The 25,786-nt window shown below is 36.5% G+C and overlaps 1 protein-coding gene across 1 annotated transcript in view; it reads left to right on the plus strand.

The window, feature by feature from the left end:
• Positions 1-25,786, plus strand: part of MYO16 (myosin XVI) — a 374,343-nt gene that overhangs the window by 185,717 nt on the left and 162,840 nt on the right. The window contains exons 10-14 of the mRNA XM_061996543.1: positions 2,169-2,319; positions 10,290-10,400; positions 12,561-12,626; positions 15,330-15,457; positions 24,799-24,904. Coding sequence (XP_061852527.1) covers positions 2,169-2,319; positions 10,290-10,400; positions 12,561-12,626; positions 15,330-15,457; positions 24,799-24,904 — 562 coding nt within the window. The remainder of the gene's footprint in view (positions 1-2,168; positions 2,320-10,289; positions 10,401-12,560; positions 12,627-15,329; positions 15,458-24,798; positions 24,905-25,786) is intronic.

Genomic DNA, 25,786 nt, shown 5'->3' on the forward strand with positions numbered 1-25,786 from the left:
GTGCTCTGTCAACACACCTAATTTTGTTGACTCTAGGCTAAATTACAGTGTTCATAATAATAAGATCTCCCCTCAGTCTCCTCTTTTCTAGACTAAACAGCCCCAGTTCCCACAGCCTTTCCTTGTATGAAAGATGTTCCAGTCCCCTGATCATCTTGGTGGCCCTGCGCTGGACTCTCTCCAGCACTTCCCTGTCCCTCGAGCTGAGGAGCCCAGAACTGGACACAGGATTCCAGATGAGGCCTCACCAGGGCAGAGTAGAGGGGAAGAAGAACCTCCCTTGACCTGCTGACCGCACTCTTCTTTATGCATCTCAGGATGCCATTGGCCATTTTGGCCATGAGGGCACTTTGCTGGCTCATGGTCAGTTTATTATCAACCAGGACTCCCAGGTCTCTCTCTGCAGAGCTGCTCTCCAGCAGTTCAACCCCCAGCCTGTCCTGGTGCATGGAGTTGTTTCTCCCCAGATGCAGGACTCTACATTTGTCCTTGTTGAACCTCATGAGTTTCCTCTCTGCCCAACTCTCAAGCCAGTCGAGATCCTGCTGAATGGCAGCACAACCTTCTGGGGAATCAGCCAGCCCACCCAGTTTGGTGTAACCAGCCAAATTGCTGAGGGTACACTCTGTCCCCTCATCCAGGTCATTGATGAAAATGTTGAACAAGACTGGCCCCAGAAAATGTCGTTGTAGAATCTGTCTTGATAAGGTTCTTTTACTGCATCTTTGTACCAAGTAAGAAGCTACTGTAATGATTCAAATACTGATGATAAAACTGCCAATTAATTGACTGTCATCTCCAACTCTTTTGTATGATTCTTTTTTCTTAAAAACCTTTTATAAAACCATATCAGATTAAATTTTTAAAAACTCACCTCTACACAAACATTCCAATTAATTCCCTATATGATGGCTTATATACCTAAAAATTAAAATGATTATTCTTCCATATAACATGCAGGATTGTTTTTCCTGGTTAGGTATGACAGTAGCAACAATTCCTACCTTGTTCAAATAAGATTAGCCTAGATAACTCTCCTACCTGTCTATTATGCAATGTTATTTTGGCTTAACTCTCCCTTTGTGGTGAATTATCTATTAATTATCCATTAATTTTCATAAAAGAAGACAATTCATGCTAATTCACTTGCCTATATTAACATAAATTCTTCTCTTGTGTTGTCCTGTGGTTCAATTTTAAATGGCATTGCTTGACTTCACTTTGTGACTAATAGAAATACATGTGAATATTAATAGAAATAGTTTTCTAAAAAGCCACTTTTTTCTGAAAATATTTTATTTCAGTTTGTTTTATTGTTTGCAGTGTCTTCTTGAACCTGAGTCATAATGAACTCTTGGAGTAATTTTAATATGTTTGGGTTTGTTTTTTTAATCATTCACATTTTTGTCATAGTATGAATTGCATGTCAGCATTTCCATTATGTAAATTCCCATATTTCAAAGATGCACATAATTTAAAATCCTCCTGTACATCAATACATGGAAAATGGCTGTTAAATAATATTACAATACCAAGATGATCAGGAGACTACCAAGATGATCAAGGGACTGCAGTATCTTTGTTATGAGGAAAGGCTGCAGGAACTGGGGCTGTTTAGTCTAGTGAAGAGGAGACTGAGGGGGGGATCTTATTAATATTTACAAATATCTAAATGGTAGACTTGTTTGAGTGTATCACAAATTCAGAATAGCTTTTGGTCATAAAATACATCTTGGATATTGCCTCATTAAAAGTAAGCTGAAAAGTTGTGGAATTTAATTTTAATAACCACAATGGCAATATCTGTATTGAATTATTTAAAAATATTATTTTTCAAAATAGTGTTGCATAGATTGTGTATTTGAAATTCAGTTTCAAAATTGGCTATTGATTTGCCAGCCTAATGCTGTCAAAAGCAGATTCATGCATATTCTCTTTGGCTTGCTCAGTTCTGCTTCAGGAACGATATGCATAAAGGTGAATTTTAAAGCAGTCTTTTGGTCTGTTTCTTTGGGAACAGAACAACCTATGTGAACAGTACAATTTCTTTGTACTTGGACCAGGAACACGTGTCTCAGCCCTGAATTTTGTGTTTGTGCCACCCACATTTGGCACTCTTTTGTTTGTCTGACATCTGAGTCTAATTGCTTTATTGATTCTCCTTGTAGCAATTCCCTGGCTTTACCAATTGCCAAGCAAGACAGTTTGCTGGAGAAAGACACCATGTTTAAAGATGCAGCTAAAGGCTTATGTAAGCAACTATCTCAAGACAGTGCGTCTGAAAATGTCACCATGAACACTACAACCAAACTTGAACAGGTAACGGCATGCAATTTCTTGAAATGTTTCTTAGCACTTAGATCTGGAAACTGTAAATTTAATGAAGCTGAAGACCATAGTAATTTTTTTCTCATCACCACACAACAGTATCATTTGCACTGTGAAGCCTTGTCTCCTTGATTACTCCCTGCAATCAATCTGGCCCTGCAGTGAGCTCCATTTCCTCAAATTGGGCAGCTGCTCCTGACAGCCACTGGTGATAGGTCTGGGGCTGTTTGGTCGGAGGGCTCAGAGCTCTTCAAACTCTATTCATGGTTCACAACAGGAGAGGGACAACTGTTAACACTGCCCAAGGTGCGCTCTTGTTTTCAACTTTGGTTTACAAAGAAACACAACCTGGGAGACTGCAAAAACAAAAAGAATGCCCAAGGAATATTAAGTTTCAAAATAAGTGACTGTAATTTAAAGGCAGGAATTGCTGGATTTACAGCGGCAGTGTTAACTCCCTTTCTTGTGCCAATACATTAGGATACAGGCACTGATTATTCAGATACCCTTTGCAGTTTTCTCCACAGAATCACAATCTCAGTTGAGGTATAGAGTGAATGCTACAGGAGGTAATTATCTGTTGCTTGTAAATGTAACATGTTCTAACTTTGAATGTTTAGGACTTAAATATTATTTGGATTTTTTTTGTTGGTTTTTTTTTTTGCTTTTGTTTTTGGTTTTTTTTTTTTTTGTACAGGGGTTTTTAATTTTGTTACATGCATTTGGGAAACACATATTCCACAAGTATTTAGCCTTTTAAGATCAAGAAACCTTAAAATATGTGTGTGTGTGGGGTACACAGGATGATGACAGGGGATGGATGAGGAGGGGAGAATTTCCATTTCAAATAATTTATTGTGAATTTGAAACATAACAAAGGAGAAAGATATGGATTACATTTAAAACTCATTCAGTGCAAAAGATCTGCATTACTACCTTTGCAGAAGCATGGATACTACACTGCCTCTTTTTGAACAGAGGGGTTGGACTGGACTATCTTTCAAGGTCCCTTCCAGCCCCTGTGATTCTATGTTTCAGAGAAATATGTTGATCATATGAGGTCAATCAATGAGTTCATATGGCAATCATATGAGTCCATCTCTGAAAGTCATCAGCTTTGTAATCCTGTAGAGCACTCAATTCCCCATTCAGTCAGAAGATATCACTTGTTTTGTAGTTGGCTTACATCTTATTTTCACATCATATAATTTCTGGCCTTGCTGAATGTGCAGTGATGTGATGAAAACATAGTTAATCCAAAAGAGAAGCACTGCTGGTCAGAAAAGCAAATGCTTGCAACCCTATTATGATGAAATGGGTTCCTATAATTGTAGGAAAAGAGAGGGAGGCATTTAGCTTAGGGTCTTGCTGATACTATTGGTTGCTTCTAGATATTCAACAGAAGTGTAGTCAAGAACACCTATACTTTCTTCAGCTTGATTCTCTTTTGGTGAGAACCTAGCTAAGATTATGCAGGTCTTCATTATCTCTAGGCTAAACTTTTGCTTTATAGTTTGTGCAGTAAAACATATGCAGAAAGAACAACTAATATTCCATGTGAGAAAGAGTGACCAAAGTCACTTCAGAGTCCCAGGGCAAAACTTTACTTTCGGCTGTTTCACCATACTGCAGTGAAACTTTGCACAACAGTTAGAATTCAAAGACAAGACAGCAGAATTAAAGGTGAGAAATTTCTGCAGAAAACACTCCATAAAATTCTGCTCTATACAAGGTAGAAGGAATGTCTTTCTTGTGGTCCTTCAGAATCACCAAAAACTACAAACTATGCCCAATATCTGCAGTTGCTGAATAAGAAGTGATGATCCCTTGGAAAAGAATAAGAACAGTCCTATCTGGGAAATCAGCACTGGTAGGGGATAGGTTAGAAACCCTCCTATTTCAGTATGTGTTTTAAATGACTGATTGCATTACAAAAAATCATAGACTAACAGAATTTTTCAGTTGATAAGGGCTTAATGAGCTTTAGCTCTTGTGAACAAAAGAAGGTGAAATAGCTTAATCACTTCAGGAAATATTTTAATGTTAGTAAACTGAGGAATTCTCATATTTTGCCAAATGAAAATTTGACGTTTTTGCTTCTCTGAAGTGACATAATTGTGATCCTGGAAATATGAGGAGTGTATTTCATACTACTTGCCAAGCATTATTAATTGTAGGCATATGTATACCTTACCCATATTCCTGTATGTCATATGTAGCTCTTAATATTCAGAGATTTTATTTCCAGGTAACACATTATTTATTTATTTTTATTTCACAGCTTGGGAAGTAAAATTTTTATTGAATTTTGATACCAAAGGAAAGCTTTGAACAACCCTTTCATGCTGTCCTTGCCTCTTGAGTATACTAATTCTAATGAGTTTTACTATCTTTTATTCTTGCCAATTGCGTTCCAAACTACACTCAAAGTAATCATGTTCTGTTTTAATTTTTCAATAGAATATGTGGAGTCATTACTTAGATTTTATGTTCATATATTATTGAAACAGACCAGCATGATGTTTTGTATGCTTTGTGTCAGACATATCATACATTTTTAGGCAATATGGCACGCAGATTAGGCCTTTATTGGGGGATCAGAGAGAAAAATTTCATCTTATTACATTTGAAACATGCATTTTTAATAGAGAAAGCTTGTAACTTTTTTGGCTTTGAGAAAACTAACAGCTCGAATTTATATGTAGCCTCAGGGTTTTTTTAATTGCAAAAAATAATGAAATAGAGCCTTAGCAAAATATTATTTCTCATGAAATAAGATTTTTATTACATGAAGTATAGGACATGGGAATCAAATGGCTACATTGATGAAGCATTTTGTTTCTCTCTTGCCTGCTATTAGCTTTTGTGTTTTTCAAGGTAAAATATATTCTTTGATCATCTGTAATGTCAAGGTCTGTGCTGCCAAACCAAGCAAGCAGTATGAATAATTTCCAAAATTTTATCATAGCTGATAATTTCCTTTCCTCTCAGCTGCGAAGGACAGTTTTTTGGTAGCAGATTGAAATGACTGCCCTGGAAATGAATTATGTGGTTCATGCTGCAAACAAATATGGCTTAAATATTTTCTTTCTCTTTGTCCTATAAGTCTTGTTTACATATCGTTGTCCATATGAGTTGTGTGATAGAGTATCCCCCAGTGCCCTTTTGATTGTTCTAGCGTCACATACCACATACACAAGGGACGATTGTGTATATCATAGTATTGCACAAAAGAGCTAGAATGCATACTTATTACAGTGACAGAAGGATGTAAAAATTAAAAATCGTTAGATAATTATATGAGCAGATTGTGAATGTTGTTTAAGTGTATGTAATTTAAATATGTAAGTAGGAATCTTGATTGTTAGCATTACAAAAATCTCAAAACCTAGTACCTTCCAGAAGCATAATTATATTGGAACTTAAGCAGTACTTATGGCATTTTTTCTTTTATATGTTGTAAAATATGAATAATGCATCTGTATGATAGCTGGATATCTGCATCAAGGTGAAAAAAAATCAAAACTCACTTGTATTCTCAAAAAAGATAACAAACAGAATTTGAAGATGCTTACAAATAAGTTATTAATATTGTAAATAATGTTTACTACCAAATCAAATTGATTGTGAGTTTAAAGCATTTAGCTTTTCTTATTTCTGTGTGATTTATTTGCACATTGAGCTGTAAATTTTAATTCAAAGAGTCTGCTAGGAAATACCAAATTACTGTATGCTAAACTTCATATAAAAAAAATGTTGATGGAAAAAGATATTTATTCCGTTTTTCGGAGTTTCACTGAGCACCTCAAATTTCTAACCATCTATCTATAGAGTTAACATCTTTGACTATATCTAGATTATGAAATAAATGCAAACTGCCCTAGCCCTGTTCTCCCTCAAAAGACAAGGACCAAACAGCCTGTTGGAAATCATACAATCATAGAATGATAGAATGCTAGGAGTTGGAAGGGACCTTTAGAGATCCAACCCCACTGCAGAAGCAGGTCCACCTAGACCAGGTCACATAGGAATGTGTCCAGACAGGTCTTGAAGACCTCCAAGGAAGGAGGCTCCACAACCCCTCTGGGCAGCCTGTGCAAGGCCTCCTTCACCCTCACAGTAAAATAGTTTCTTCTTATGTTTAAATGGAACTTTTTGTGTTCCAGCTTCATCCAATTACCACTTGTCCTGTTGCTAGATACCATAGAAAAAAGGGATGCCCCAACCTCCTGACACCTACCATTTAGATATTTGTAAATATTAATGAGATCCCCCCTCAGTCTCCTCTTCTCTAGATTAAACAGCCCCAGTTCCCACAGCCTTTCCATGTATGAACGATGTTCCAGTCCCCCGATCATCTAGGTAGCCCTGTGCTGGACTGTCTCCAGAAGTTCTCTGTCCCTCTTGAGCTGAGGAGCCCAAAACTGGACACAGTACTCCAAATGAGGCCTCACCAGAGCAGAGTAGAGAGGGAGAAGAACCTCCCTTGACCTGCTGGCCACACTCTTCTTCATGCATCTCAAGATGCCATTGGACTTCTTTGCCACCAGGACACATTTGCTGGTTCATATTTAGCTTATTATCAATCAGGACTCCCAAGTCTCTCTCTGCGGAGCAGATTGACCAGTAGGTCAATCCTCATCTTGTTCTGGTGCATGGAGTTGTTCCTTCACACCTGCAGGACTCTGCACTTGTCCTTGTTGAACCTCATGAGGTTCCTCTCTGCCCAACTCTCAAGCCAGTCGAGATCCTGCTGAATGGCAGCACAGCCTTCTGGGGAATCAGCCAGTCCTCCCAGTTTGGTGTCATCAGCCAACTTGCTGAGGGTACACTCTGTCCCCTCATCCAGGTCGTTGATGAAGATGTTGAACAAGACTGGCCCCAGAACCCATCCCTGTGGAACTTTACTGGCCACAGGCCTTCCACCAGTGACCATTTTCATGAAACCTGAATGATATAGAGGTACTATCTGCATAAGTGCTAGCTGCTACGAGCCAATGAACCTGTGAGGAAGTGTGCTAACAGTTTAAAAAGTATGGAAAATCCCAAGACAGTGGTCAAATTCAAGCCATTGTTTTATGTTCAAATGAAGATATTTATTTCTAGCCTAGCATAGGTTTAATCTGTAGAGACAGATTAAGAAAAGCTTGTTCTCTGACACAGGTGTTCTGAGTTTTGATAGTACACAAGGGAGTAAAGTGAACAACTATACCTGCTTTGTTCCTGCAAGCCAAGTGAACACACTAATAAGGGAAGCAAGACACAGGCTTCTGTCTTTCATTTGCTTTCCAAGACCCTTTAAAAAGTTCTGGGTATGCTTTTGTTCATTTTGTTCTATTCCAGCATGCATCATCAAAAACAAATGTCAAAATGTAATTTATCTTTTTTTTGCCAAGTGGAATTCTTGCTTTCTGGCCAGCTTTACATCCAACTGTCATGATTAAAAAGCAAAAAGAGCAAGGAATGCCATTTTCTGTGTGCATCTGCATTCACCTTAATGAGGTGAGGAATAAATCTCTAGAACAGGTAGACAGAAAGACACAGAAATAACAGGCAATCTGTGTACATTCATCTTGTTGAAAACTCCTATTCACTCTTGTTTTAAGAAGAAAATATTTTAAATAGACAGGAAAATGGAGAATAGTCATAGTAACATTTTGATAGACTCCACCATTTTAGAGTACATCTTTTTGGGAAAAAAAAAAAAAAGAATTGGTGAGATAAGAAGTATGGGAAGACACATAATCACATTTTCAGCTGGCATGTTTCACAGTTGGTGCGTTGGATAAATTTTACATGTATGTGTAACAACCAGTCATTACATTAGCTAAGTCTGGTAAATAATCTCATCTTGCATTTGTACACTTACTGCTTTTAGGTCTTAATGGAATGAGAGGCCTTTTTTTTCTCAGTTTTTACATGGAAAGACATAGAAAGCATACTAAATTGTAATTGGGCACTACTATCTTCTTGTCCTTGTACATTGATGCAGCTAGTACATTAGAGCTACTGTTGCAAGATATATTTTCCTTACATTTTTATGGGTTGCTATGTTATCTGTCTAGTTCCACATCTGTTGCAGATTAAATACAGATTAGATGCCTGCCTTTCTTCTTTTAGTGGGTGAGTGGAAAAACATTGAAAAATCTCTTGCTGTTACATATGAGGTTTACATATACTATTGTAGTTATCAAAATTTATTGCCTGTTGGTAGAGCTGATAAAAAGGCAGACAGCTTTCTGTGAGGAGTTTGCCTGTTTCCCTTTATCCTTGTTTTAATCATTATTTTCTACTGAATATATAGATTTTTTTTTTAGAGGAATAGTAAGGAAATTATTACAGACTAAAGGAGAGGTCCCCAAATTTTTCCAGTCACTCTGTCAGTCCCAAAATGAATGTTTTTTGAAGTCTTCAATATTATTGTGAAAATCTCCAAGACAGTATTATTAAAAGAAACAAAATGCAATAATCACTGTAACACTTGAAGTAGAGACAAAAGTCAAAGTATGCCCTCCATGAATGAAAGGTACTGCAGGGACCTGGGACTTAACAGAAACTGGGACCTTGCAAGCCCTGCTTACATATACTTTACCTCTGTGTGGTGCTATAGCTTCATACATAGAATCATTTAGTTTGGAAAAGGCCCTCTGGGACATGGCATCCTCTGGCCGTAGTCACTGTCCATGACTTGAGGCCTTTAATGAAGTGAATCTCTGCCCCTGTTCCAGGATCAGCTTTAGCAACATGAGTCTCTGCCCCTGATAAGGAGTCATTATCAAAATGAGTCTCTACCACTGATACGGGGTCTTTAAAGAAATGAAAATAAATCTCAGCTTCACCAGTCCTCTCCGTAGAATGCAGGGGAGTCTCTGCTCCAGCACACCTCCTCCTCTCTTTCATCACTGACCTTGGAGTCTGCATGGTTGTTTCTCTCACTGTTCCTACTCCTTGCACCATCACCAGCCAGAAGAAGAAGGGACAGAAGAAGGAAGAAAGAGGAAGAAGAAGGAGGAAGAAGCCTCCTCTTCCGGCTTCTTCTTAAAAAGTGATTGTGGAGGTGTCTAATAGTCTCAGCCCCAGAAGTGGGTCCGGCTCAGAGCTGGAGAGAGTTTCGAGCAACTACTTATAGGAGCCATCTTTACAGCCCCTTCCCCCTTACCAGAAAAGGCTGGCATGTCAAACCATGACACCTACATTTTAAGCATGCATCATAATTTATAAGCACACTGCTTAATGTATCAATGTTTATTTTGTCTTTAAATAGATTTCTATTATCACTGATTCTTTTTTCTTCTCTCTCCTAATCTGTCTTTTGGATTAGTTTTGTTTTGTTTTGTTTCTTTAGCATTTACCTTGTCTTGCTAAGCTTATATTATTCCTCCCAAATCTCAAAAATGTTAAGCTTATTTGATTCACCAGTTTTAGCTAAAGAAGCTGCTTCTGAATATCTTCCAGTCTCCTTGACAACATGATTCCCACTTCTTATTAGCTTCCTTCTACTCTGCAGTAAAAATTCTAATAGAATTTTAAGTCCTACTTAATGAAGTGTAGGGTGAGAGCTTTGTTAAGTACTAGGCAATAAATAGTTTACAAGTGGTCTAACTTTTATAGTCTTGATTTCTTCTGCCATAAGCATATAATGAAGGGAGCAAGAGAACTGCATTTGAATGGGGAATCTTTATGGGTTTAGGGATAGCAAATGCCACTCTAGTACGGGTCTATGTTCTTAGGAACCCAACAGACTCATACAGTTATATACCTTAACACAATTTTTTAAATTCTTCTCTTGGTTAAGAATAATGATGTGTAATTATTTGGGAGAAATAACAACTTTCCAGCTTCCTAATGCTTTTTTTTTCCCATAAATTCTAGCGATTTAGGTTTATACTTCAGGCTAGATCCTTATGGTACAAAATGAATGGTTGTGAATTTACTTTATTTCTCTAATTTGTGTTTTATAGATCAAGCTAATGCCACCAGCTCCAAATGATGACTTGGCTTCTCTGAGTGAGCTAACAGACAGCAGCCTGCTTTATGAGATCCAGAAGCGTTTCAATAATAATCAGATCTATGTGAGTTGCTATTCAACTTTCAACAGTAAGCTTTCAAAAAAAGAGAAAATGAGACAATGGGAAAAGTGAGATTACTATCATAACTACTGGACAGTAACATGACCTTGAATCATGACTAATATTTAAATAGATCAGGACATATCTGTGTGTAAGCCCTGCAACTTTTGAAGTTTATGTAGGAAAATCAGAAACAAAAGAGGTAACACTTCAGATAGCTTTGGATACAATTTATGTGTTTATTTCACAGAGGAAACATATTGGTAAAAACTGATGGGCACGTGTACTCTTCCTTCCCAAGCCACTGAAAATATGCTTCCATCTTTATCATTATGATAACAGTTTTAACACAGCACATTTTATAGGTGGTCTTGCTCTTGCAGTGGGGTTGGACTAGATGATCTTTCGAGGTCCCTTCCAGATGTAGATGACTTCTGGAGAAAATTCTGCACTTGAAAATTTTAGTATCTTTGTTCATATCTTATTCAGAACAAATTTCTAACTTACTGAACAGCTGAGTGTCACGTTTAATGTGAAATATGCAATTTTTCAAAAAATAAGTTGATGGCACTGTTGACTAAAAGTATATGGGGAATTGTCATGTTGCTGTGAATATCTTTGAAATGATGGGAACTTGAGTTCTAGATGTTATGGCATTCAATGGTAATAAAAGTTGTGGTAGTATCATGGATCAAATCCTGTTTTAAGTATCTCTTTTACTTTATATCACTTCCAAAGGTGACAAACACAGATAACTTTAACTGAATCTACAGATATTTGATATTTATTAAAAGGGAATTGTCTGAAAACCCTTGCATCTTTCAGTGATTTCTTTCTCAGAAGGAAAATTCCAAAGCAAAATCCTCCTTAGCAATGAAAAATTCCTATTTCATATTCACAGAATCACAGAATCTTAAGGTATGGAAGGGACCTAGAAAGATCATCTAGTCCAACCCCCCTGCCAGAGCAGGACCACCTAGAGTAGGTCACACAGGAACTCATCCAGGTGGGTTTTGAATGTCTCCGGAGAAGGAGACTCCACAACCCATCTGGACAGCCTGTTCCAGTGATCTGTCACCCTCATAGTGAAGAAATTTTCCTTTATGTTTCTTTGGAACGTCTGATGTTCCAGCTTGTACCCATTGCCCCTTGTAATATCATTGGACATCATTGAGAACAGTCTGTCTCCATCCTCCTGACACCTGCCCTTCACATATTTGTAAACATTATGAGATAAAGTTCCATTAGGAAGGAAAACCCAGTAGTGAAGTCAGGATGGGCGAGAGAGAAAGTAACTTATTTTCACAACAAAAATAGTATATTTAGAATGAAAGAGAGTATTTTCTACCTCCCTAGGTCAAAATATTTTATTTTGAAAAATGACTAGAGATATTCACATCATGATTTGCTGTCTGATCTCTTCAGAGGTCTGACATCTTTACATTCTGAGCAGCAGTGATTCAGCAGCAGCTTCTTATGTGATGTGGGAAGTATAGCAGCAAGGGTGACCTACAATCTTATGCTTAAGTACATCTTTCACATATGAGTGTTTAAATATGAAATAATAAAAGTCTTGTCACCTTTGCCATAAGTGGATGGTTTGCTATTTTTAATATAGCTGGGACTTATTTTGTGTATGCATGTACATATGTTCATATATACCTACCCTTGCATAAATACTGATATAAATTGCTCTGTCTTACCCACAAGCAACACATTTCAATGTTTCAATATCTGGGTAATCAATATAGCACTTTGAAATTATGTCACCTATCCCATAAAAAATTGCTTGAGAAACTTGTTTGTGTGGGTAGCGTGTCACATTTTTGTAGTTTAATGAACAGTAAATTCAAAATTAACTTTCAGATGATCTACCCATAATATATGCAGTGCAATTCCTCTATGAATAATTTTCCATTAGGAAGAACTCAGTGTTATAACAAAAAAGCATAATTAATGCTGTCTGAATTGTAAATTTAGATCTGTATTTAAAGTTACAAAGTTAAAATTCTGAATTCACGAATTATATTTAATATGTTGATAGCTAGATACAAGAGGCTTTGCTAAAAGTCTTTTCCACAAGAAAACCCGTAGCCTCCTTAAAGACTTAATTTATTACTTAATAAAACAATTATATACTTCTGTTTTTTTTTTTTTCCCCAGACCTACGTTGGTGATATATTGTTACTTGTTAACCCATTTAAAGAACTTCCTATTTATTCTACGGTGGTAAGTATTCTCTCTTTCAAATGTTACAGTGTGGCTCTTTTTCATTGGATTGCTATAGTTCATTTAGCAGGCCAAACCCTAAAATTAAGTAACATATATGTCATTTTTTATGTAGGAGTCATCTCACTTTTACCATTTTAGCTAATTTAAAAAAAAAAATCCAAGATAAAAAAGTTCTTCCTGTGTCTTATTTGTAAAACAGCTGTCTTGTTATGTTTTATGTGAGCAATTCCACCTTCAATTGTTTAAAAACAACTCTTGATAACCTTGGTGGTTCTGCTGCAGCCAAGCTTGCAAAAATAGCTGTATACTTCATGCACTGGTTGTTTGAATTCACTCTTCCCGTTTCCAAAACTTAATTACCAAGATAATAACTTTCAGTGGTACAGAAAGGATCAGAATGGCTGTTAGTGCTCTACTATGTTGTCTTTCAGACACCAGAAAGGCAACAAGTGCTAAGTGCTAGGCAAAAGACCAGAACTACACAGGGGCAATTCTACAGAGGTGGCTTGTCTTGGGTACAGGCAGCGTGTAGGCAAAGGGGACCGGAGTCTGTGTGTGCACTGTCATATATACAGGGCCACTTAAGAAGTGCTTCAGATATTTCTCTCTTAAATAGTAGTAACCTTATCTTCCTAAACTTTCCCTTATGAGATAGACTAGAGGCTTATCATTTTACTAGCTAGACACTGTTACTAAGTTAGGTGGATTTTTTAGATCAGTGGGAGTTACATAAATTCAAATGATATGATCTTTACTTCCTCCTCACTTGGACATTTTAAAGACAGCATAAGCATCCATTTCTTTACCCCTCTCCCTGTTATTTTCTCATTGATGCACTGAGATCATGTTATTGAACAGAGATCAGACACCTTGTTATGTTAGGGAGTGTTTGAACGTGTTTATTTAGTTCACAACAATTATATAGTGTTCAAAATTTGGTAGGCAAATGTAGTCTGTGGTTATATGCTATGTCATGTAGCTTCACATGTTTCAATAGTAAATTTAAGAGGAAGAAATGCTGTGTCATTCACTGGCAGGAGCAGCAGATTCCAGGTTGGAAGTCTAAATTGAGTTTCTAGAAATCAAAATCATCTATCATCCCCAAGGTTTTAACTGATGGTATTTTTTCCTGTCACTGTCCATTTTACATTAGATACATGAGTTTGTGCACCAATAAAGAACTATAAAGAAAAGAATTTAGGTGGCAAGCTTATATATTAAAATATTTCCTGAATTTTGCTGCATTTTCTCTTGACTTCTCTGTGATAGATCTATTTTAGCAAGTTTAACATGAGGCACTTGTTGTCTTGTAATTGTTTGGGTCAGTTGAATGATCTCTACTTTTATTCCATCATTATCTGCATGCTATTGTGCATTAAGCAGGTATTTCCCAAAAATAAACAACTCAGAAAACCCCAGGGTTGTAAAATAGCTTTGTTTTCTCTGTTTTTGAAATGCTCAAGCATACTGCAGCAGGTGAGCTGGTATTATATTGAAGTCTGTAAATGTTAGATGGTCTATATATTAAAGTGATAAAAAATGATTATGTCAATTCCTCAGTAGGCACTGATATGTCATTTGATGTGGCTCATTAGTTAGTATTTTTGTTTCAGGTATGTGGTTTGTTAGCTGTCAAAATAAATAATGCATTGATGTATTGGGCATGTTACTATTTTAGGAACCAGGAAGAAGTAATGAAAAGATAATCAGTTTTTAAAATCAATTTTCATAACTTCTCGGAAGTCTTTGTTATCCTACACTGACCTCCCACACTTAATTCCAATAGAATACTACTAAAAGAAATCTTTTTATAAGCAATTATTCATGGACATGTTGGAATGGAAGAGATTTGGTTATTTAAATGATAGCATACAGTATCATTCTAGATGCTTCATAGTGTTCCAGTTGTCCTCCCACGTGCCATGGTTTTCTGTAGAGCCTGTGTTAATTTTCTAAACTCATGAGAATGTTTAATAAAAGCTACATAAAAAGATAGGTTAAATTATTTAAGGATATTTGTAAAATTGTATGGTGTTTCTGCTCACAGTCTTATGTAAATCACATTCTATATTCTTATATTTAGTTATTCAGAAGTAACAATTGTAGATATTAGCAAACTATCATTTTTTTCTAAATTCTGCTTGGTATTAGCTAAAATTTAAATCAGGATATCCTCAGAAAACATGGAAGTTTCAGTAGTAGATTATTGGTTCCTTTCAGACTCAAGCTTTAAGATTACTACATGTTTCCAGCTACGTGTATTACAGAAATTACTCTGTATTGGAGAGAGAATATTTTTGAGACACTGCTCTGTCATGTAATAAATGAATTATTTTATAACTTAAGCCTTCAATTTCAATTTTAACTTTTTATGGAATGATATTTAAGTCAGGACATTGAAGAAGTATAAATGTGAGGTATGAAAAAATTAACTTACTAGTTTTTGTTTTACTCAGTGCACAAACCGGTATTGTTGAGTCCTCTAGTTATGTTTCATTTTGTATCTTAATTAGATCTCCTGTGCTTAAGCTCTGTTTTTTTAATTAAAATCTTCATAGATACTGAAACGGCACCACTTACGTACATATAGAGATTCTGTTAATAGTGCCTTGAGAGCTTTACAAAAGAGCTAGGATTAGGGGTGTGAAACATAATTGGTTTAAAATGTATTGATCATGTTAATTTTCTACATTTTTTTAGGTCACACAGCTTTATTTAAGTAACTCTGGAAAACTGTGTTCCTCACTTCCCCCACATATATATTCCTGTGCTGAAAGAGCTTACCACATGCTATTCCAGGAGCAACGTCCCCAGTGCTTTATCCTCAGGTGAAAATTTATCTTTCTGTTAAGTAATTTGTAACTCCTGCCTTTCAGCTGTTTCCCCCAGGACTCAGCATTTAAGATTTCCTTTTTATTTTTATCTCCAACTGATTGCTTTCTGTGTACTGATCTCTGTATCATATGTTAGAGCAAAATAGAATTGAAAAAGGTTTAATTACATCACAAGTTCATAAATTCTCCTGGGGAGTTGCCACTGCATCTGATTAAGAACAAAGAGTTAATGGTAAAGAATTCAAAACTACTTTGTGTGTTTGCTAATATTACATGGATCAGGGTTAGAAATAGAATCGGATGACCTACTCTAGGTGGTCCTGCTCTGGCAGGGAGGTTGGACTAGGTGATCTTTCAAGGTCCCTTCCAACCTTTAAGATTCTGTGATGGCAATGAAAAATAGAAAGTCTTTGTCTAAATTATAAAACTCTTGAGTTGGGGCACCTGTGCAGGAACTTCCTCTCTGCCTCACATGTTTGTGCAGCCGTGAACTTGTTACTTAGCTTTCCAACTTCAAAATGTACTTTAACCAGTTCCTTTATTCACAGTGTTGTATCAATCATAAATAACTTCAAGATTGTGAATAAATATGTTAGAAATCTCTAGTGAAAACAAAGTTTCATCTAAATATACTGGGTTTATTATGGTGAAACTTAGAATTCACATAGCCCTTTTGATATCCAAATCTGTTAATCCCTTTGCTGAAAGCAATGAGGCTGGTGATTTAGATGTATTTGCCCAAAGAAATTTGTTGCTCAGTCATGTCACTTTGACAATTACTGTTGGCTGAAATATTGGCAAGGATTTGCAGAACTTCATGGGAGGTGGAGGGAAAAAAGAAAAAAAGGTTGATTTTGATTCATCCAGGAATAAAGGCTGATACATTTGATAATCTTATAATTGGTCTTGAGTTACCTGTAATTATAAGAAAATTGAATACTGTGAAATGGAGAGGATATGATACTATAAAGCAACTAATGATGATGGTTTAGAGTTATAAGAGTTAAGCTGAACACATAAATGCAATCATATATACCCATTTATATTCCATTTTGTTGATGTGGATACAGTCTGAAGTGAATATTTGAAGTTCTGTGTATTAAGTCTTCAAATATATCTGAATATTGTAATTAAATCATTCTTTTAAAAGCATAGTTTATAAAAAACATAGTTTATAATTTTGCAAATTATAGATGTATAGAAACTGACTGTGATTAGTGGAAAAAAGGGTAACCTGAGTTAGTTATTTAAACTAGTGGAAGCTAGTTATTTAAATTAGTGGAAAAAAGGGTAACCTCAGTTATTTATCCAGTGAGCGGTAGTACAAGCAATAATAGGAAATAATTACTGTATGTTCATATTATCTTCCTCTTTAGATAGAATAATTTTTATAAAAATAAGAAATATCTGAATGCACTGTTTTCAATAGTTTTTTTTAAATAGGAACTTGGGACACTGTTAATTGATTACAATCTTTGTGAAGTTGCCTGTAAGTGTAGACAGAGAAAAAGCAGAAAATAATATCGAGTGACAAAGAAAAAGGCTAACTGCCAAGTTAGGTATTATTTGGCAGTGCAGAGAATATTGTAGTTAATAATAAATGGCTTTGGTATCAAGGACTAGTTGCTACTGTTGATTTCATATCAGAATGTCAAGGAATGTGTTAGGCCCCACTGTCTTGATCCCTCCCAAGCCCACTGTAGCTTGTTATAAATCAGTGACCTGATAGAGAACGTGACAAGAGAGTGCTCTGTTGATAGCAACAGCACTTGGCAAGATATTTGCATATCACAGTAAGGCAACCCATAGATATGCCGTCCTAAAGTATCCTTTATGTGGTTAATTAATTAGATCTAAAGGTCACTTACGAAAATGGAAGCTGAAAGGAAAGCATCTGGTAGTTTGAAATATGAGATAAGTATAACTGCAACTTAAGAGAAATGTCTAAGAACAGTTTTTTGTAAGTACTTTTCTTATGCTAGCACTAAATGAGAAAACAGAAGGGAGTTGAGATCTTTTAGAGGTTCATAAATAGATATTAAAGATGAATTATTCTCATTATATTAGTCCATTGTTAGAATCTAAATAATAACGTCTGGAAATGACATTCAGCAAGAGAAGGTTCTTCCACCTTTGTGAGTGATGATTCTTTGGTTACATCTGCACTAATAAACAGCATGGAGCAAAGCTTATTTGCCTTACTATGCTGAGGGCATATGGTAGAGCATCCAGTCAGTTTCTCTTTCATTTTTCACATTGAGGGGTTTGTGGAGATGTTTTCAAGATTTCATTTTCATTTACTATCAAAACCAAATAACTGCAATTCTGAAATATACTCTTAAGCTTTTTCTCCAGCCTCTCTGAGTAAGAAATTCTGTACATGTTTGACCTATGGGCTGTGATTTTAAAATACCTCCAGTTATAAAACTTGAGTTGTGGATATATTTCTATGCATGCATGTGTTGTGCTATGAGTGTACCAAATCACAAATTTAAAACTCAAGAAAATATACTTCCCTCTAATGTGGAATCACAGACTGAATGAAGATCGGTGGGCTCCAAGAAGCTCTCTATAGCTAAAAAGGCTATTTCATGTCAGTGGTCAGAAGCAAGGTGTTTGATGAACAAGTGAAAAGGACTCTCAGATCCTTGTGAACATTAAACTGGAATAACCTGGCTAGGAGTGCATCTGTCACTCTACTTTTGCTGCTCATTTCCACACCATCCTTTGTGTCAACACAAGCGTTCAAATGATGATATGGTGAACTCAGCTAGAGAAATACTATCAGGTCAAAGTTGTACTTGGGAGGGTGGGTGATGATGTTGAGGAGCTATTTTAACCTGAATCTGTTCCAAAGCCAAGTTCCCCTAGAAGTGAAATGAGTTGCCAGAGTAGGATTGGTGAGCCCCCCTGTTTTTGGTAGTGGTTATGGCTTAGATTAAATAGTTCCTAGTACTGTATTTGCTGCTGATGTAATATTGGAATGGTTTGCCTGAGGCACTATCCAAGTCGGAGCTCTAATGATAAGGAGTATCAGTGTGGCACAGAGGAAAATAGCCACACCATATTGCAAGGGTGTTAGTTTTGTTTGGTTTTATTAGTTGTAAATCCAGTGAAAGTAAATTATCGCTGTGGGTATGCACTAATCTCATGATTAAATTCCCTTGATGTCTGTAAAATAGGCCATTTTGGCACATAAGCACTCTTGGAATTGTAAACCGAGAGTACGCTTTTGCTTTCTGTGGTCATCATTAGCAAGTGAAACATGATGCAATTATAGAATAAAACCCTAAAATCTATATTTATTTTTACATCTACTATAAGAAATTTTTAGTAGAATTTATAAACACAATTATGCTTTAGTTTTATTGTAAAGATTTTCAATGAGGAAATGCTACTGTTTTGATGTGCATGTTATAGAATCATGCAATCATACAATCATTTTCGCTGGAAGAGACCTTTAAGATCATCAGGTCCAGCCTTTGTCCCAGCCTTACCAACCGCTAGACCATTTCCCTAACATCGAACCGTCTCAAACCCCTCCAGAGAGGGTGACTCCACCACCTCTCTGGACAGGCCGTTCCAATGCCTGACAACCCTTTCAGTAAAGAAATTCCTCCTAATATCCACCCTGAACCTCCCCTGTTGCAACTTGAGGCTGTTTCCTCTTGTCTTATTGCTTGTTACTAGAGAGAACAGACTGACTTCCACCTCGCTACAGCTTCCTTTCAGGTAGTTGTAGAGAGTGATAAGGTCTCCCCTGAGCCTTCTTTTCTCCAGGCTAAACAACCCCAGATCCCTCAGCTGTTCCTCATATGAGACATGCTCCAAATCCCTTACTAGCTTGGTAGCCTGCCTCTGGATCCAGCACCTCAATGTCCTTCTTGCAGAGAGGGGCCCAAACTGGACACAGTGTTCAAGGTGCAGCCTCACCAAAGTCGAGTACAGGGGAATTTAATATGGAGCAGCTAGGTTTAGTACAATAGCAGTACTTTACTTTTCATGTGCAAGAACCAAGTGACTGCAGTATAAATGTTATCTGAATTCCTCCTGAAAAGTTTGAGTTTGTCATAAACAGCAATTTATATAAAGATGACTCTTATTTTCAGTACATAGATTACCCATTATCTTTTCAAAAAGATAAGACTGGAAAGAGTACCAGAAAATGAACCTCGATTCACAGTAAACTTTTTATCTCATGAAGCTCTGTAGCTTGTTTATTTCTTGAAGATAAACTTTATTTTCTCTTAGCAATGTTTTTTCAGTTCATTTTTCTTCTACCAAAGATTAATTTAAAAAAAATATTTCCCATGAGTTTAGTGGCCATTACTAATGATTCTTGAATTATTCTTTTACTGGACACTTAACAGTGCTAATAAATTTTGTATGCAGTGTAGCCCTTAATGATACTGCTTTTCTTAGTCTGATCTTTTTTGCTTTCCACATTTTCCTAAGACATGATAATGAAAAGAGATGAAGGCACCTGAAATTGTTTAAGTTGGAACTTAACTCCTTAAGTCCAAAGCTATGGTTTTGAAACCTTTGCTAAACTACCAGACTCTACTCTCTAACCTCAAATTATAAGTTCAGTTTTCAGCCCATGTGTTTGTTCAGGAGAGGTTTAGTTTCTGGCAGGGCAAAGTCCACAGCACTATTTCATACTTAAGCCTGTACCCAACCCTCTACAACAAAGTTTGAAAAAATATTGCTAACTCACATCAGTGAGATTAGTATCTTTATAAATATGAGCAGTTGTGCTTATTGTATATGATGCTGCTATTGGAATGTTCATTCTCATTACATTTCCATCTGATTTTTATTTGATTTTAACTGATTTTCTTCTGCTTGTCTCTAGTCATGTTTTTTAGAACTTCAAGTCTAGACCATTTCTATATTGTATCCTTAGCCAGATACGGTTGAAGTCTCCTGACTTCACACCAATGATTGTGATAATGATAGCAATTATATATGTGGAAGCAAAAATTATAAAGATACAGACAAAATGGCTAATATGCAGAAATTGAGGGTAAGAGAAATGTACCTCTCAGTACTTGCAAGAATTAATTCTTAAAATTTTGCCTGGGGTTTGCTGTTTTCTGACTTTTGTTGCTTGGTTAACTACTTCTATGTGATGGTTCTGTCTGTCCCCTGTAAGTCTGCCTTTACCCATTAACTTTTGCAACTGTGACTGCTAACAGATGGTGATTTCAGAGCCAGGGTGTTCATACAGGCTTTGTGGGTTTTGGGAGCTCTCATGAAGACAATTGTAACTCCAGCAACAGCTATGCTAAAAGTGAACAGACAGGCAGCTCATGGCAACTGTCTGGTGAGCACATACTTATTGCTGAGCTGCCCAGCATGGCTGGTGCCAGTGGCCCACTTAGACTGGCACAAGACAGCAGAAAAGCTGGAAGATAATCCACATGCAGTGAATTTACAAGATGTAGCTTCTTTAGTTCCCCTGGTTGTAGAGCATGTTGTGTTCTTTGCTTCACATGTTTTTGCATTTTCATTATGCAAATTGGACTTTTTCCTAAAAATTTTACTTCTGAATGTTTTATTTAAAAATCACAGAATCACAGAATCTTAAGGGTTGGAAGAGACCTCAAAAGGTCATCCAGTCCACCCCCCTGCCAGAGCAGGATCACCTAGAGTTGTCCAAGTGGATTTTGAATGTCTCCAGAGGAGACTTCACAACCCATGTGGGCAGCTTGTTCCAGTGCTCTGTCACCCTCACATAGAGCTTGTTTTTTGCTTATTATACGCATTTTTTAAGAAATACCAACTAGAGTTGTAATTAAGGTTGTGTTAACAAAATATTAATAAATAGTGACAACCAGGCCTTCTATCAGTCATATAGGAAAGCTAGAAAGCCAAAGGAGGAATAAAACAAGAAAACTTATTGGAACTTGCCTAAAGCCCATGGTGAGCGTAGGATTCCAAATTCTCTGTTCATTTGCCTTTCCCTTGAAGTATGCTGTCTCTAATTTAACCTTCTTTATCTGAAATAAGCCTTCTTTGCTTTGCCTGTTACATAATGCCTTCTAAGGAAGTTTTACTGTGGAAGAATGCTTTTCTGCTGCAATGCTAACTTATCCTCTCCCTTGATAAGGCAGCCCAATCAAAAGTTATAAGAAAATAACAATTATATTATACATTCCATTTTGAAAAATACCACGATGAAACAGTTATTTAAAACAGAGAAGAGGAATTGTTCTCTAAGCAGAATTAAATTGTTATAGCAACAATATTGTAGACGATGGGAACATTTAAAAAATTTTACTCAGCCTCAAAGGAAATGGAATAAACAAGATCTGTGTCAAAGGTGGTCAATTACTTTTTCATTATTAAAGTATTTACTGCCTCAAATATTCTGAACAATAATATCAAGAATTATTAATTTCACCTATCATGGCATTTATTTCTCAACACTTCAGTCTGTATTTCACTGGGAGTGAACATCACCCTTTGAAATACACTCAGCGATCAAGTTCTAGTGAATTCTAACCTCTGAATTGTACATTAGCAAATACTTTAGCCAACAAGCTGTGACACTACTGGAAAATATGTCAATCACTGTGAAATTAACAGTTGAACTAAGAATGTCAAAACTTTGTAGCTGTGTCACTGCAGCATTCAGGAAACAGCAATCTTGAGAAGATATATTCAGGAAGAGACAGAAACTGTCCACTTTTTGCACCCTTGCATGGTTCTGTGTTGTCTGGGCCAATTAGCTTTCAGTGAAAAACAAACATAGATTCATTTTAAAAGTGAAAGAAATTAATTAAGTGGGTAAACTCATGGTTAACACTTCAATTCCTTTGTTTAAGGAAGTATTTTTCTGGTTTCAATTACGATTTGCATGCTTGCTTTGGAATACTTAAAAACAATCAAGGGTGCATGGAATGTTATTTTGGCATCCATTTTCCCTTCTCCCTAATTTCTCCAGTTGAGAGAAAGATTGAAAAAAAAAAAACCAAACACAAATCAACAAACAAAAACCCAAAAACTAGTCCCACCTTGCCACTCCTGGAAAAGCCTTCTGTTAAAGAACCTATTTTTGGCAGATGAGGTTGGGCTTAAGCAAACATATTAATAAAATTCTGCAACAATTCATTAAATATCAAATCCTGTTCAGCCCTCAGAGGGATACAAATACTTATCTTCTGAATATAAAAGACAGTGCACATTGGGCCAGCGTTGAGTTGTTACAAACAAATTCTTTCAAATGAGATTTTGAAAGATATATGAACACTTCTGCTCAGTGGCATAATTTGTAACTGTGACTGTACTAAACCTCAGAGATGTTTTAAGTTCAGGGAGCTACTGTTGCTAATCGTGTTAACATATGGTATAGTGATAGCAGATTGGAATTGTGATTTTTGGATTAAATATGTTGTGGACCGAGAAAATTATTTCATCATCATGACACACAGGTGCCAGTGGACTGGCCAATGTGAGTGGACAAAAGGAAGAGTGGTGCAAGATAGATTTATATCTGTCTGTAAGCTCACTGATTTTCTGGATAATAAAGGCATAAGACCTGTAATTTGCAAGAATATGAAATGTTTCTAGGGAGGGAGTATCACAGGACTAAGGCTCTATTTCACTTTTTTTCTGTTTCTGATAGTGATAACAGGAAAAGCAGCATCGAATTTGGAAAGTACCATTAAGAAAGCAGAAGGGCAATGCTACTTCTTAACTATTAGCACTTGGAGAGTGAAATCATGATTCAGAGGGCAGAGATGCATGCAGATTTTAGATGGTGTCATCAATTGTCAACTGACTTTCAAAACTCAGGAAGTCAGAAGCTGATGATCTGAGCAAGGGATAATGCACTTATGGAGAACCTTCTGTAGAGATGCTAGTTTTATATTAGCTTGTGACAGTGACCTTCTTGACTTCACATGATTTCGACTTGGTTTAAATATGACATTGTGACCTATTATTTGAGGTCTTTGCATAATAAATCCTGGTTGCAAACCTTTGCACTCTTGAACCGCAAACCTCCTACTGATGCCAAGAGGAGTTTTAAGTCCAGGGTGAGACTACAGCTCATTACAGAAACATGGATAACAGAGATAGAAGCAGTTTGACATATCACATATAGTAATGAGACATCTGTCTTGTCACCCAAGACTACAGTTTACCAGGCAAACAAAAAAGATAGTCACTAGACCTGCGTGTATGTCCCATAAAAGCTGTATGAGATTAAATGGTATGGGGATTATGAAGATTGTTTTGTCCTCTGGTCTTTTGTTTCTTCCTTTATTTAACTGATTTCTCCTTGGAAGTGAGATTTGAATAGATAAAGCAATGGCCAGACAGATGCTGTGTTTTGCCACCCTCTCATTTTCAGAAACTAAACTATACGGATAACAGACTGACCAGTCAACACGGCCATTGTACTTGTGAAAAATCTAATTGGCTGTTATAGAAACAGCCTTTTAAACTTGATCAAGCAGGCAAATGAAGGAGGAGCAACAAATAACTTCTTTTTGTTTCAGTTGTCTGTAAGGAAAATAACTTCTTATTATTCAAGTAAGAAATTCTTGCATTAATTTCTTAGTCAGACTTCACTAGTTTCCTTTCCATCTCTTTTGTTTCTTTTCCTTCCTTCTCCATGCCTAAAGTGCACTACTGAGTTTGCTTCCCTCCTCCTTCCCTCCACTTTCTTGTTGTTTCTTCCCACCTTCGTTGTTCTTATTGCCTTTTACCTTTGTTTTCTTTGCTCATTTCCCCCCTCAGAGATTCTCTTTCTTTGGAATATTTGTTCCACACCATGAACAAAAATTTAAGTGAAACAGGATCACTGAAGTCAGAGTGTATTACACTGCAGAAACTGGGCAGGTTGTAAAATCAATAAGCTTTTTCTTTTCTTTCTTATTCTTTCCCTATTTACTTTCCCTTCTTCCTATTGTGTTCTACACTTGCCTTTCCTTCTGGCTCCCATCATTACCACAGTAGTATTTCCCTTTCTGCAAAGAGAACCAGGCAGCATAAGCAAGCTCCTTTGCTGGACAGAAGATAAAGGAGAAGATAAAATCTTTACTGTAAATACTTTCAAAATGACTTGAAAGCTTTAGATTTGTTTGGCTTGGCTTGTGATACAAGATAATATAGCTTGACAGGTCTGACAGTCATTATGAACACAGACTATCTCCTACATTCTGTTCTTTATTATTTGCCATCCATAAACTTTCTGTTATTTTAAATAAAAGTTTGACTGAAATATCTTAAATCCATTCAAACAGAGCTAGAAGAGAATATAAATAACATATCAAATGTGAAAGTAACAATGATTCCCCCTCTCTTTCTTGCCTCTCATCTTGCAGTGGAGAAAGTGGTTCTGGGAAGACGGAAGCCTGCAAACAGATAGTAAAGCACCTCACTTGCAGAGCCAGCTCCAGCAGAAATATCTTTGATACAAAGATAAAACATGTAAGTATCATTCTGTCCACTAAGTAGAACAAAGCAAAAACCTAACCTCGTGGACAGGCAAAGACATTTGAGCTGTAAGGAAAAAGACATCTGCTATGCAGAAATTCATAAAGGGTTTCTTTTCACCATTGGAGTCAAAGAATGTTTCTTTCCCTGAATGAACCTGAATAGGGGCAGGATTAAGCTCACACTGATGTGGTGAGAGGAATCTGAAAGTGGAGGCCAGTTTTGTTTCTCTGTTTAGGTGACTTTGGAAAGCACTGTTTCAGAGAGTAGGAAGTATTTGCGTGGTAAAGTACCGTCTCCTAAGTGTGTACTAATTGCCTTCAATAAATAAACAAATTTATCTGTATGGTTTTGGTGGTACTTCTCTGGACAGTATAATAAGTGCTGAGGCATCTGAAGTAATAGTAGACAGAAAACGGGAAATACAGAAATTGGAAAACTGCCGGAAAACCCCAAGGACTCAACAAAGTTCTGCGGTCCATTGTTTGTTTACTAAATATGTTTATGAAATAGGCAAGAGTTCTGAATATTTGCTCTGTCATATTTAATCCCCACAGCAGAACCAACTTCTGTCCAATGTATGTCACAAAATCATATGAACCACCTTCACATTGTTTTCATTTGACTGAAAGTTGCAACCCATGTTTCATTTTTACAGCAGTAACACCAGTTTAAAGTTTCATACTGACATTAAGTTATGCTTAACCCTAGATTACCAATTCAAATTATTTTTTAAAATTACCTTTCCCGATGAAACTTGTCATCTGACAATCCAGCTCAGAGACACAGTTGCACAGAATGTTTTAGCACAGTCTGCAATGTCATAGTTCAGGTCTGAATTTCATACTAAGAAAAATATGTTTAGACTCTAACTTA

The sequence above is a fragment of the Colius striatus genome, chromosome 1 (assembly GCF_028858725.1).
Source record: "Colius striatus isolate bColStr4 chromosome 1, bColStr4.1.hap1, whole genome shotgun sequence".
In the NCBI taxonomy this organism is placed as follows: domain Eukaryota; kingdom Metazoa; phylum Chordata; class Aves; order Coliiformes; family Coliidae; genus Colius; species Colius striatus.